General features: G+C 41.3%; 1 protein-coding gene across 2 annotated transcripts in view; it reads right to left on the bottom strand.

The window, feature by feature from the left end:
- The window catches only part of hdac11 (histone deacetylase 11), a 39,255-nt gene extending 33,141 nt beyond the window's left edge, over positions 1-6,114 (bottom strand). Inside the window, exons 1-3 of one of the 2 annotated variants that reach the window (XM_071336959.1) lie at positions 5,925-6,114; positions 2,303-2,386; positions 1,742-1,842 (exon numbers count right to left, since the gene is read on the bottom strand). In XM_071336959.1, coding sequence (XP_071193060.1) covers positions 1,742-1,842; positions 2,303-2,369 — 168 coding nt within the window. In that variant the 5' untranslated portion in view covers positions 2,370-2,386; positions 5,925-6,114. Of the gene's footprint in view, positions 1-1,741; positions 1,843-2,302; positions 2,449-5,924 lie in introns of both variants that reach the window. The other variant, XM_071336958.1, reaches the window with a different exon arrangement.
- Between the last annotated feature and the right edge of the window lie 5,957 nt (positions 6,115-12,071).

The raw sequence follows: 12,071 nt of genomic DNA, 5'->3' as shown, positions 1-12,071 counted from the left end.
GAGATACAGCACTTTCAATCAGTTGAAATATTATTGATTATTTATGATTGATTATTTACAACCGGAGGATTGATTTTAAACATCGTTTGGCATGTTTCTACTAACTTTGATTGTACTTTTTTAAAACTTTTCGTCTGGAATTAGTGCACGCGCCTTAAGCATTCGGATTACTGGACAAAACGCGCAGACAAAAAGAAGGTATTTGGTCATAAAGAGGGACATTATCGAACAAAACCAACATTTATTGTCTAACATGGAGACCTGGGAGTGCCACCAGATGAAGATAATCAAAGGTAAGTGATTCATTTTATTGCTATTTCTGACTTTTGTGACACCTCTCCTTGGTAGGAAAATGGCTGTATGTTTTTCTGTGGCTAGGCGCAGACCTAACATAATCGCAAAGTGTGAAAGCGTAAAGCCTTCTTGAAATCTGACACTGTGGTTGCATTAAGGAGAAGTTTATCTTTATTCATATGTTTAACACTTGTATCTTTTATCAATGTTTATGATGAGTATTTCTGTAATTTGATGTGGCTCTCTGCACTTTCACCGGATGTTTGTTTGAGACAATAGATTTCTGACCATAACGCGCCAATGTAAACTGAGATTTTTGGATATAAAAATGAACTTTATCGAACAAAACATACATGTATTGTGTAACTATGAGTGCCATCTGATGAAGATCATCAAAGGTTAGTGATTCATTTTATCTCTATTTCTGCTTTTTGTGACTCCTCTCTTTGGCTGGAAAAATGGCTGTATGGTTTTCTGTGACTAGGTGCTGACCTAACATAATCGCATGGTATGCTTTAGCAGTAAAGCCTTTTTGAAATCGGACATTGTGGTTGGATTTACAAGAAGTTTATCTTTAAAATGGTAGATAATACTTGTATGTTTGAGGAATTTTAATTATGGGATTTCTGTTGTTTTGAATTTGGCGCCCTGCAATTTCACTGACTGTTGTCGAGGTGGGACGCTACCCACTTGTACCAGAGAGGTTAATTGATTGAGTAAACTCCAACAAACATATCTGGGCTCTTTATTCTGTGTAATTTAATAAAGTAAACAGCAACAAAAAGACAAATCTAAAATTTTCAACATGAACCTAAATAATAACCAAACTTTAATACAATATAATTTTCCCTGATTTGTACAACATTTTGTTTGGAGTAGTTTGAGTGCTGAGAGGAAGAGCTCGAAGGAGAGAGAAGAAGGAGAAAAGGGGAAAGAGGAAGAAGAAGAAAATAGGAGGTGGAGGAAAGAGGAGGAGTAGGGTTAGGGTTTGGTGTACTGTACACAATTCCATGTTGACTCATAGGAGAACCAGAGATACAGTACAGTCTTTTGAGGTAGCGTTTGGTGTCAACCCACCTTGAGTCTGTTGAGGTGGCGTTTAATGTCAACCCACCTTGAGTCTGTTGCGGTAGCGTTTAATGTCAACTCACCTCGAGTCTGTTGAGGTAGTGTTTAATGTCAACCCACCTTGAGTCTGTTGAGGTAGTGTTTAATGTCAACTCACCTCGAGTCTGTTGAGGTAGTGTTTAATGTCAACCCACCTTGAGTCTGTTGAGGTAGTGTTTAATGTCAACTCACCTCGAGTCTGTTGAGGTAGTGTTTAATGTCAACTCACCTTGAGTCTGTTGAGGTAGTGTTTAATGTCAACTCACCTTGAGTCTGTTGAGGTAGTGTTTAATGTCAACTCACCTCGAGTCTGTTGAGGTAGCGTTTTGTGTCAACCCACCTTGAGTCTGTTGAGGTAGCGTTTTGTGTGAACCACCAGCAGGTCTTCCTCTGTAGCCTCCCGTGCCTCAACGATGCTCCCATCACTGATCAACTTCTCCTCTGAGAAAGACAGAGGAAAGCGAGAGCGAGAACGAGAGAGCAAGAGATCGATAGAGAGATCGAGAAATAGAGACGAGAGAGAGTTAGAGAGAGAGGGAGAGAGTGTGTGAGAGAGAGGGAGAGAGTGTGTGAGAGAGGGAGAGAGTTAGAGAGAGAGGGAGAGAGTGTGTGAGAGAGAGGGAGAGAAACAACAGGTTAGACCTGATAGGTTAGTAAGGAGGAGGACTCAGTGTTCACCCTACAAAACATACAAGTGGTGAATAAAACCTTTGCCTCCTTCAAATCAAATGTATTTATATAGCCCTTCTTACATCAGCTGATATCTCAAAGTGCTGTACAGAAACCCAGCCTAAAACCCCAAACAGCAAGCAATGCAGGTGTAGAAGCACCTGTTCAGCATACTACCAGGCTACCTGACCCACAGTACTCATGTAAAACATTCTAAATGGTGATTGATTACCCTTTAGGAAGTGGATGACTTTCCCCCACTTGCCGCTGTCAAAGGGGTGTAGTTTCTCCAGGCCCATGAAGGTGATGTTGTATCCTGGCGAGTAGACGATAGGCAGACATGACGACGGCACCTCCAGGTATAGCTGGGTACCGTGACTACGGGAAACAACAAACAACAGATATAATACCAACTTTATGGTCACCTGTAAACGTTCTTCTTCATAAAATGTGCACTGTCATTACACTGTAACTAAGGTGGAATAGATGCATCCAACCTCTCCTATTTATTGATAATGTATCCGTTATTTCATTTGGCACGGTTATTACACTGATAAATGTATGATGTAACTACCATGTCAATTCAATACTAAACCACCTCTTATGGCGTGGGTAAGATGCAGCCAAACCCCAACGGTGCTCTTGGTGCAGTTTATAAACCTCAATAGCAGTTATTTGGCGCTACTTTCCCCTTTACTCTTCTGTGTGAGACATGTTGTCCAGGGGTGTCATCATTATTACAATTCTGTAGCAAACTGTGTCACCATTTGTAAAAGTTTTCAACAGAAACCTTTTACTCCAAATGGAAAACGCAAACGAGAGTTTCTATTGGACAAATTCAGATAGATCTGTCCCCGTTTAGTTCAATTTGCGCTGATTTCTTCCGTTTGGATCTTAAAACGGTAAATGGTTTCCGTAATGAATACACCCATCACTGTTTTCATCTGGAAATCAACACAATCATTACCCACTGGACACGTCACTGCAATGTGGACATTTAGGTAATATTTGGTTGAGACGTTGATGAAAAAGATTTCAACCTTTATTCACCCACTCAAGAAGACAGCCAGAAGTTTGTTGAATTACCTGTGTTCAACAGGAAGACAGCCAACGAGAGCATACAGGTCGCAGTGGTGGGTAGTATATGGGGCTTTGGTGACAAAATGGATGGCACTGTGATAGCAAATTGGATGTAGTCTGAGTAGAGTGCTGGAGGCTATTTTGTAAATAACATCGCCGAAGTCAAGGATCGGCAGGATAGTCAGTTTTACGAGGGTATGTTTGGCAGCATGAGTGAAGAATGCTTTGTTGCGAAATAGGGAGCCGATTCTAGATTTAATTTTGGATTGGAGATACTTAATGTCGGACTGGGAGGAGAGTTTACAGTCTAACCAGACACCTAGGTATTTGTAGTTGTCCACATATTCTAAGTCAGAACCGTCCAGAGTAGTGATACTGGACGGGCGGGCGGGTGAGGGCAGCGATCAGTTGAAGAGCATGCATTTAGTTTTACTTGCATTTAAGAGCAGTTGGAGGCCACGGAAGGAGAGTTGTATGGCATTGAAGCTCGTCTGGAGGGTTGTTAACACAGTGTCCAAAGAAGGGCCTGAAGTATACAGAATGGTGTCGTCTGCGTAGAGGTGGATCAGAGAATCACCAGCAGCAAGAGCGACATCATTGATGTATACAGAGAAGAGAGTCGGCCCGAGAATTGAACCCTGTGGCACCCCCATAGAGACTGCCAGAGGCCCGGACAACAGGCCCTCCGTGTTTGACACACTGAACTTTTTCTGAGAAGTAGTTGGTGAACCAGGCAAGGCAGTCATTTGAGAAACAAGGCTCATGAGTCTGCCGATAGGATACCAATGCTGTTGAAGATTCTACACAGATTACAGACCTGAGACATTTGCAAAGCTACCTTGATCATGCTTTCGATGATTACATAAGAATGGTGAGGCCATGGAGGTGTTACTCATTGTAAGGTTGAATAAATACTGTTACATTAGTTTGTGAGGTAACCTAAAGTTTTCTACTGTATTACAAAAGTATAGTTGAATTGTTTGGTTGACAACGCAACCAAATATCAACATTTAGAGATATCTAATGCTTGGATAGTTTCATCTGAGCCACTGGCTTAATCCTGTTCTTTAACTTTTAGTTTAGTTGGAAACTTTAATCGAAAATATAATTTGTTAAGTTGTGGACAAGTTACTAGGCTGTTTACGGTGTTATTGAATTGTGTTAGGTTGTCAATGCAACCAAATATCAACATTTAAAGGAGTTTTGTCCAACTTAATCTGGCTTTATTTCCAGATTGTCTACAAATTAAACATTTATATGTTGGATTCACGTCTCCATCTCAACCAAAATTGTAAGTAAAAGAATATGACTAAATAAAATAAATTAAGTACATTTAAAGTTTGATTTGATTTCCTTCTTTAACTTTTATTTTAGGTTGAGATGGAGACGTGAATCCAACAGTTCACTTATTAATTGGAATTAAAGCCAGACTAAGTCAGTGGCACAGATGAAACAAGGCCTATATGTATTGTCTATTTTTAGTTGAACCGTGGGTTGAATTGAAACAATAGCTGTTGATGACTTTGCAAACGCTATATAGGCCTAAATAGCATCATTGATGATATGACTTAGAAAATGAAATGTGACCGTACTTTATATGTTAAACCTACCGTTTGGAATAACTGATAGCAACAGTAAATATATGTAGTTATCATTCTCAACATAGCACATTAGTAGCAGTCAGTGACAAATACAGAATCAAGGGTAAACTGGGCTTGTTTAAAACCCTGGATGGGAGAACACATGAACAGATGTAGACAGGACTGGTTAAAACCCTGGATGGGAGAACACATGAACAGCTGTAGACAGGACTGGTTAAAACCCTGGATGGGAGAACACATGAACAGATGTAGACAGGACTGGTTAAAACCCTGGATGGGAGAACACATGAACAGCTGTAGACAGGACTGGTTAAAACCCTGGATGGGAGAACATATGAACAGCTGTAGACAGGACTGGTTAAAACCCTGGATGGGAGAACACATGAACAGCTGTAGACAGGAGGTGCTGCCCAGACTCTCGTTTTTATTCTGATACTGGATATAATGTTGAAGATCTGACATTGTTTCAAAAGGTACAAATTCAACATATTTTATACAAGGTTTGTTTATGTTGAAAATTGGTTACAATTATCACATAATCCCATCTTTAAAATGTCACCCTCAACACAACAGATTCCAAGTTACATTTACAAACAATGTTGATTCAACAGGTTTGTGCCCAGTGGGTAATGGCTAGAAACATGTGCATTGTAATACTATGCATCAATCAGAAAGAGGTTAATACTGATTTTATTTTCATTAGAAAATAACGTATTGTGTTATTGAACTTCATGAATTTATGTTATTTAAATGGTTTGATTTATTACATGGTTTCAGTGCCCATATTATTAAATGAATAGTAACAGCTAAACGAGCCTTTTCACAGTGGAAAACAGAACTGGGTTAGTCAAAAAGACAACGAAAGATTTCAGAAATGTACAGGCCTAAGTGACCGTGATACAATCTGAAGTCCAATACAGGCCGGAAAGAGAAAACTACAAGAACCACATTTCCCCATCGGTTACACATGCGCAACAGAATTTCCAAAGACGATATGCCACAATAAGGAAATATTTCTCTCGTCTCGTTTTCCAATCCCTGACTGTATCAGTAGTCATTGTTATTCAACATCGTTATAACAACTTTTGGCACCAATTTAAAAGAAAGTAGTGACAGCGAGAAAATGAGCTGTCATCGGCTCTGCAACACAACTGTGAAATCAGCTTGACTCACCTGTTACACATCATAACCGCTCTTTGGTCTATTAGTTGACGCTAAAATAATTTTTATTCGAATGCTTTGATATCTTCACAAATGCAACGTTATGTTTTGATCGTCCGATATCATTCTGTTAGTCATATATCCAACAGCTAGCAGAACAGACAGCGATCAGATCGTTGTAATGCAGCCCACAGCGCATCCTTTCATGCGCACGTCGAATACGCACTCACAACATTCGACCACCACGTCATTTTACCGTAGTCTACATTCGCTGCGCTTCAGTGGTGATTAAACTTTTTTATTTTCAGTGTCAAACATTTACATTTTCTTTAAAAAAAAGTATAATTGTGGTGCATGTAGACTATATAAAATGTAAGGAATATGTGCATTCGTTTTCATGCTCCGTATTTACAATGCCCACTGGGCAAGCCACCTCATTTCAACATGAACATTTGGGTAATATTTGGTTGCGATTTGATCAATGAGATTTCAACCTTTATTCACCCACTGGAAAAAGACAGACAGAAGTTTGTTGAATTCCCAATGGGTCATCACTAGACTTTCAACCATCTAAAAGCACAAACAAATTCCAAAGGAAAAACAATGTCGATTTTTGGTTTAGTTGTCATCTAAATGATGGGGGCGGCCGGTAGCCTAGCGGGTAGGAGCGTTGGGCCAGTAAACCCTCGAGCTGACAAGGTCAAATCTGTCGTTCTGCCCCTGAGCAAGGCAGTTAATAACCCACTGTTCCCCGGGCGCTGAAGACGTGGATGCTGATTAAAGCAGCCCCTCGCACCTCTCTGATTCAGAGGGGTTGGGTTAAATGCGGAAGACACATTTCAGTTGAATGCATTCAGTTGTATAAAATATCTTACAAACTAATGTAACGGTATTTATTCACCCTTACAATGAGTAACTTAACTTTAGGCTATTTACTGTATTGTAAAAAGAGTATTGACAACGCAACCAAATATCAACATTTAGAGTAACACTTCAAATCAAATTTTAGCTCCAACAGTGCTGTAGTATCCTAACAATTTACAACAAAACACACAATGAAAGTAAAATAATGAAATTAAGAAATATATAAATATTAATGTGCAATGTCGGAGTGGCATTGACTAAAATACAGTAGAATAGAATACAGTACATAAACTCAGCAAAAAAATAAACGGCCTCATTGTCAACTGTGTTTATTTTCAGCAAACTTAACATGTGTAAATATTTGTATGAACATAACAAGATTCAACAACTGAGACATAAACTGAACAAATTCCACAGACACGTGACTAACAGAAATTGAATAATGTGTCCCTGAACAAAAGGGGTGTCAAATCAAAAGTAACTGTCAGTATCTGGTGTGGCCACCAGCTGCATTATGTACTGCAATGCCATCTCCTCCTCATGGATTGCACCAGATTTGCCAGTTCTTGCTGTGAGATGCAATGACAACAAGCTCAGTCCGATGATGCTGTGACACCGCCCCAGACCATGATGGACCCTCCACCTCCAAATCGTTCCCGCTCCAGATTACAGGCCTCGGTGAAATGCTCATTCCTTCGGCGATAAACGCAAATCTGACCATCACCCCTGGTGAGACAAAACCGCAACTTGTCAGTGAAGAGCACTTTTTGCCAGTCCTGTCTGGTCCAGCGACGGTGGGTTTGTGCCCATAGGCGACGTTGTTGCCGGTGATGTCTGGTGAGGACCTGCCTTACAACAGTTCTACAAGCCCTCAGTCCAGCCTCTCTCAGCCTATTGTGGACAGTCTGAGCACTGATGGAGGGATTGTGCGTTCCTGGTGTAACTCGGGCAGTTGTTGTTGCCATCCTGTACCTGTCCCGCAGGTGTGATGTTCGGATGTACTGATCCTGTGCAGGTGTTGTTACACATGGTCTGCCACTGCGAGGACGATCAGCTGTCCGTCCTGTCTCCCTGTAGCACTGTCTTAGACATCTCACAGTACGGACATTGCAATTTATTGCCCTGGCCACATCTGCAGTCCTCATGCCTCCTTGCAGCATGCTTAAGGTATTTTCACGCAGATGAGCAGGGACCCTGGGCATCTTTCTTTTGGTGTTTTTCAGAGTCAGTAGAAAGGCCTCTTTAGTGTCCTACGTTTTCATAACTGTGACCTTAATTGCCTTCCGTCTGTAAGCTGTTAGTGTCTTAACGACCGTTCCACAGGTGCATGTTCATACATTTTTTATGGTTCATTGAACAAGCATGGGAAACAGTGTTTAAACCCTTTACAATGAAGATCTGTTATGTTATTTGGATTTTTACAAATTATCTTTGAAAGACAGGGTCCTGAAAAAGTTTTTTTTTTTTTACTGAGTTTACATATGAGATGAGTAAATTAGTTTGTAAACATAATTTAGACATTATTAAAGTGCCCAGTGATTCCGTGTCTATGTATATAGGGCAGCAGCCTCTAAGGTGCAAGGTTGAGTAACCGGGTGGTACCCGGCTAGTGATGACTATTTAACAGTCTGGTAGCCTTGTAACAGAAGTAATTTTTCAGTCTCTCCGTCCCAGCTTTGATTCACCTCTGACCTCGCCTTCTGGATGATAGCAGGGTGAACAAGCCGTGGCTCGGGTGGTTGAAGTCCTTGATGATCTTTTTGGCCTTCCTGTGACATTGGGTGCTGTAGGTGTCGTGGAGGGAAGGCAGCTTGCCCCCGGTGATGCGTTGGGCAGACCGTGCAACCCTCTGGAGAGCCCTGCGGTTGTGGGCGGTGCAGTTGCTGTACCAGGTGTTGATACAGCCCAACAGGATGCTCTCAATTGTGCATCTGTAAAAGTTTGTGAGTGTTTTAGGTGACAAGTCAAATTTCTTCAGCCTCCTGAGGTTGAAGAGGTGCAGTTGCGCCTACTTCACCAAACTGTCTGTGTTTCATTTCAGGGCAAAAATAAGATCAAGGACATTTCCGAGCCACGGCCATTTCAGATCGTCAGTCAGGTGTACGCCGAGGAACTTTCCACCTCCTCCACTGCTTTCCCGTCAATGTGAATAGGGGCGTGCTTGGATAGATTCATCTGAGCCACTGGCTTAATCCTATTCTTTGACTGATTTTTGGTTGCGATGGAGACGTGAATCCAACATTTAAATTATTTATTTCTAGACAAACTGGAATTAAAGCCAGACTAAGTCAGTGGTACAGATGGAACTATCCAATCAGAACTAAGTCAGTGGTACAGATGGAACTATCCAATCAGAACTAAGTCAGTGGCACAGATGGAACTATCCAATCAGAACTAAGTCAGTGGCACAGATGGAACTATCCAATCAGAACTAAGTCAGTGGCACAGATGGAACTATCCAATCAGAACTAAGTCAGTGGTACAGATGGAACTATCCAATCAGAACTAAGTCAGTGGCACAGATGGAACTATCCAATCAGAACTAAGTCAGTGGCACAGATGGAACTATCCTATCAGAACTAAGTCAGTGGTACAGATGGAACTATCCAATCAGAAATAAGTCAGTGGTACAGATGGAACTATCCAATCAGAACTAAGTCAGTGGCACAGATGGAACTATCCAATCAGAACTAAGTCAGTGGCCCAGGTGGAACTATCCAATCAGAACTAAGTCAGTGGTACAGATGGGACTATCCAATCAGAACTAAGTCAGTGGCACAGATGGAACTATCCAATCAGAACTAAGTCAGTGGTACAGATTGAACTATCCAATCAGAACTAAGTCAGTGGTACAGATGGAACTATCCAATCAGAACTAAGTCAGTGGCACAGATGGAACTATCCAATCAGAACTAAGTCAGTGGCCCAGCTGGAACTATCCAATCAGAACTAAGTCAGTGGTACAGATGGAATTATCCAATCAGAACTAAGTCAGTGGCCCAGATGGAACTATCCAATCAAAACTAAGTCAGTGGTACAGATGGGACTATCCAATCAGAACTAAGTCAGTGGCACAGATGGAACTATCCAATCAGAACTAAGTCAGTGGCACAGATGGAACTATCCAATCAGAATTAAGTCAGTGGTACAGATGGAACTATCCAATCAGAACTAAGTCAGTGGCACAGATGGAACTATCCAATCAGAACTAAGTCAGTGGTACAGATGGAACAATCCAATCAGAACTAAGTCAGTGGCACAGATGGAACTATCCAATCAGAACTAAGTCAGTGGTACAGATGGAACTATCCAATCAGAACTAAGTCAGTGGCACAGATGGAACTATCCAATCAGAACTAAGTCAGTGGCCCAGATGGAACTATCCAATCAGAACTAAGTCAGTGGTAAAGATGGAACTATCCAATCAGAACTAAGTCAGTGGCACAGATGGAACTATCCAATCAGAACTAAGTCATTGGCACAGATGGAACTATCCAATCAGAACTAAGTCAGTGGCACAGATGGAACTATCCAATCAGAACTAAGTCAGTGGTACAGATGGAACTATCCAATCAGAACTAAGTCAGTGGTACAGATGGAACTATCCAATCAGAACTAAGTCAGTGGCACAGATGGAACTATCCAATCAGAACTAAGTCAGTGGCCCAGGTGGAACTTTCCAATCAGAACTAAGTCAGTGGTACAGATGGAACTATCCAATCAGAACTAAGTCAGTGGTACAGATGGAACTATCCAATCAGAACTAAGTCAGTGGCACAGATGGAACTATCCAATCAGAACTAAGTCAGTGGCACAGATGGAGCTATCCAATCAGAACTAAGTCAGTGGTACAGATGGAACTATCCAATCAGAACTAAGTCAGTGGCACAGATGGAACTATCCTATCAGAACTAAGTCAGTGGTACAGATGGAACTATCCAATCAGAACTAAGTCAGTGGTACAGATGGAACTATCCAATCAGAACTAAGTCAGTGGCACAGATGGAACTATCCAATCAGAACTAAGTCAGTGGCCCAGGTGGAACTATCCAATCAGAACTAAGTCAGTGGTACAGATGGAACTATCCAATCAGAACTAAGTCAGTGGCACAGATGGAACTATCCAATCAGAACTAAGTCAGTGGTACAGATTGAACTATCCAATCAGAACTAAGTCAGTGGTACAGATGGAACTATCCAATCAGAACTAAGTCAGTGGCACAGATGGAACTATCCAATCAGAACTAAGTCAGTGGCCCAGCTGGAACTATCCAATCAGAACTAAGTCAGTGGTACAGATGGAATTATCCAATCAGAACTAAGTCAGTGGCCCAGATGGAACTATCCAATCAAAACTAAGTCAGTGGTACAGATGGGACTATCCAATCAGAACTAAGTCAGTGGCACAGATGGAACTATCCAATCAGAACTAAGTCAGTGGCACAGATGGAACTATCCAATCAGAATTAAGTCAGTGGTACAGATGGAACTATCCAATCAGAACTAAGTCAGTGGCACAGATGGAACTATCCAATCAGAACTAAGTCAGTGGTACAGATGGAACTATCCAATCAGAACTAAGTCAGTGGTACAGATGGAACTATCCAATCAGAACTAAGTCAGTGGCACAGATGGAACTATCCAATCAGAACTAAGTCAGTGGCCCAGATGGAACTATCCAATCAGAACTAAGTCAGTGGTAAAGATGGAACTATCCAATCAGAACTAAGTCAGTGGCACAGATGGAACTATCCAATCAGAACTAAGTCATTGGCACAGATGGAACTATCCAATCAGAACTAAGTCAGTGGCACAGATGGAACTATCCAATCAGAACTAAGTCAGTGGTACAGATGGAACTATCCAATCAGAACTAAGTCAGTGGTACAGATGGAACTATCCAATCAGAACTAAGTCAGTGGCACAGATGGAACTATCCAATCAGAACTAAGTCAGTGGCACAGATGGAACTATCCAATCAGAACTAAGTCAGTGGCACAGATGGAGCTATCCAATCAGAACTAAGTCAGTGGTACAGATGGAACTATCCAATCAGAACTAAGTCAGTGGTACAGATGGAATTATCCAATCAGAACTAAGTCAGTGGCCCAGATGGAACTATCCAATCAAAACTAAGTCAGTGGTACAGATGGAACTATCCAATCAGAACTAAGTCAGTGGTACAGATGGAACTATCCAATCAGAACTAAGTCAGTGGCACAGATGGAACTATCCAATCAGAACTAAGTCAGTGGCACAGATGGAACTATCCAATCAGAACTAAGTCAGTGGTAC

The sequence above is a fragment of the Salvelinus alpinus genome, chromosome 12 (genome assembly GCF_045679555.1).
Source record: "Salvelinus alpinus chromosome 12, SLU_Salpinus.1, whole genome shotgun sequence".
Classification (NCBI taxonomy): Eukaryota; Metazoa; Chordata; class Actinopteri; order Salmoniformes; family Salmonidae; genus Salvelinus; species Salvelinus alpinus.
This window is presented reverse-complemented; position numbering and strand designations above follow the sequence as displayed.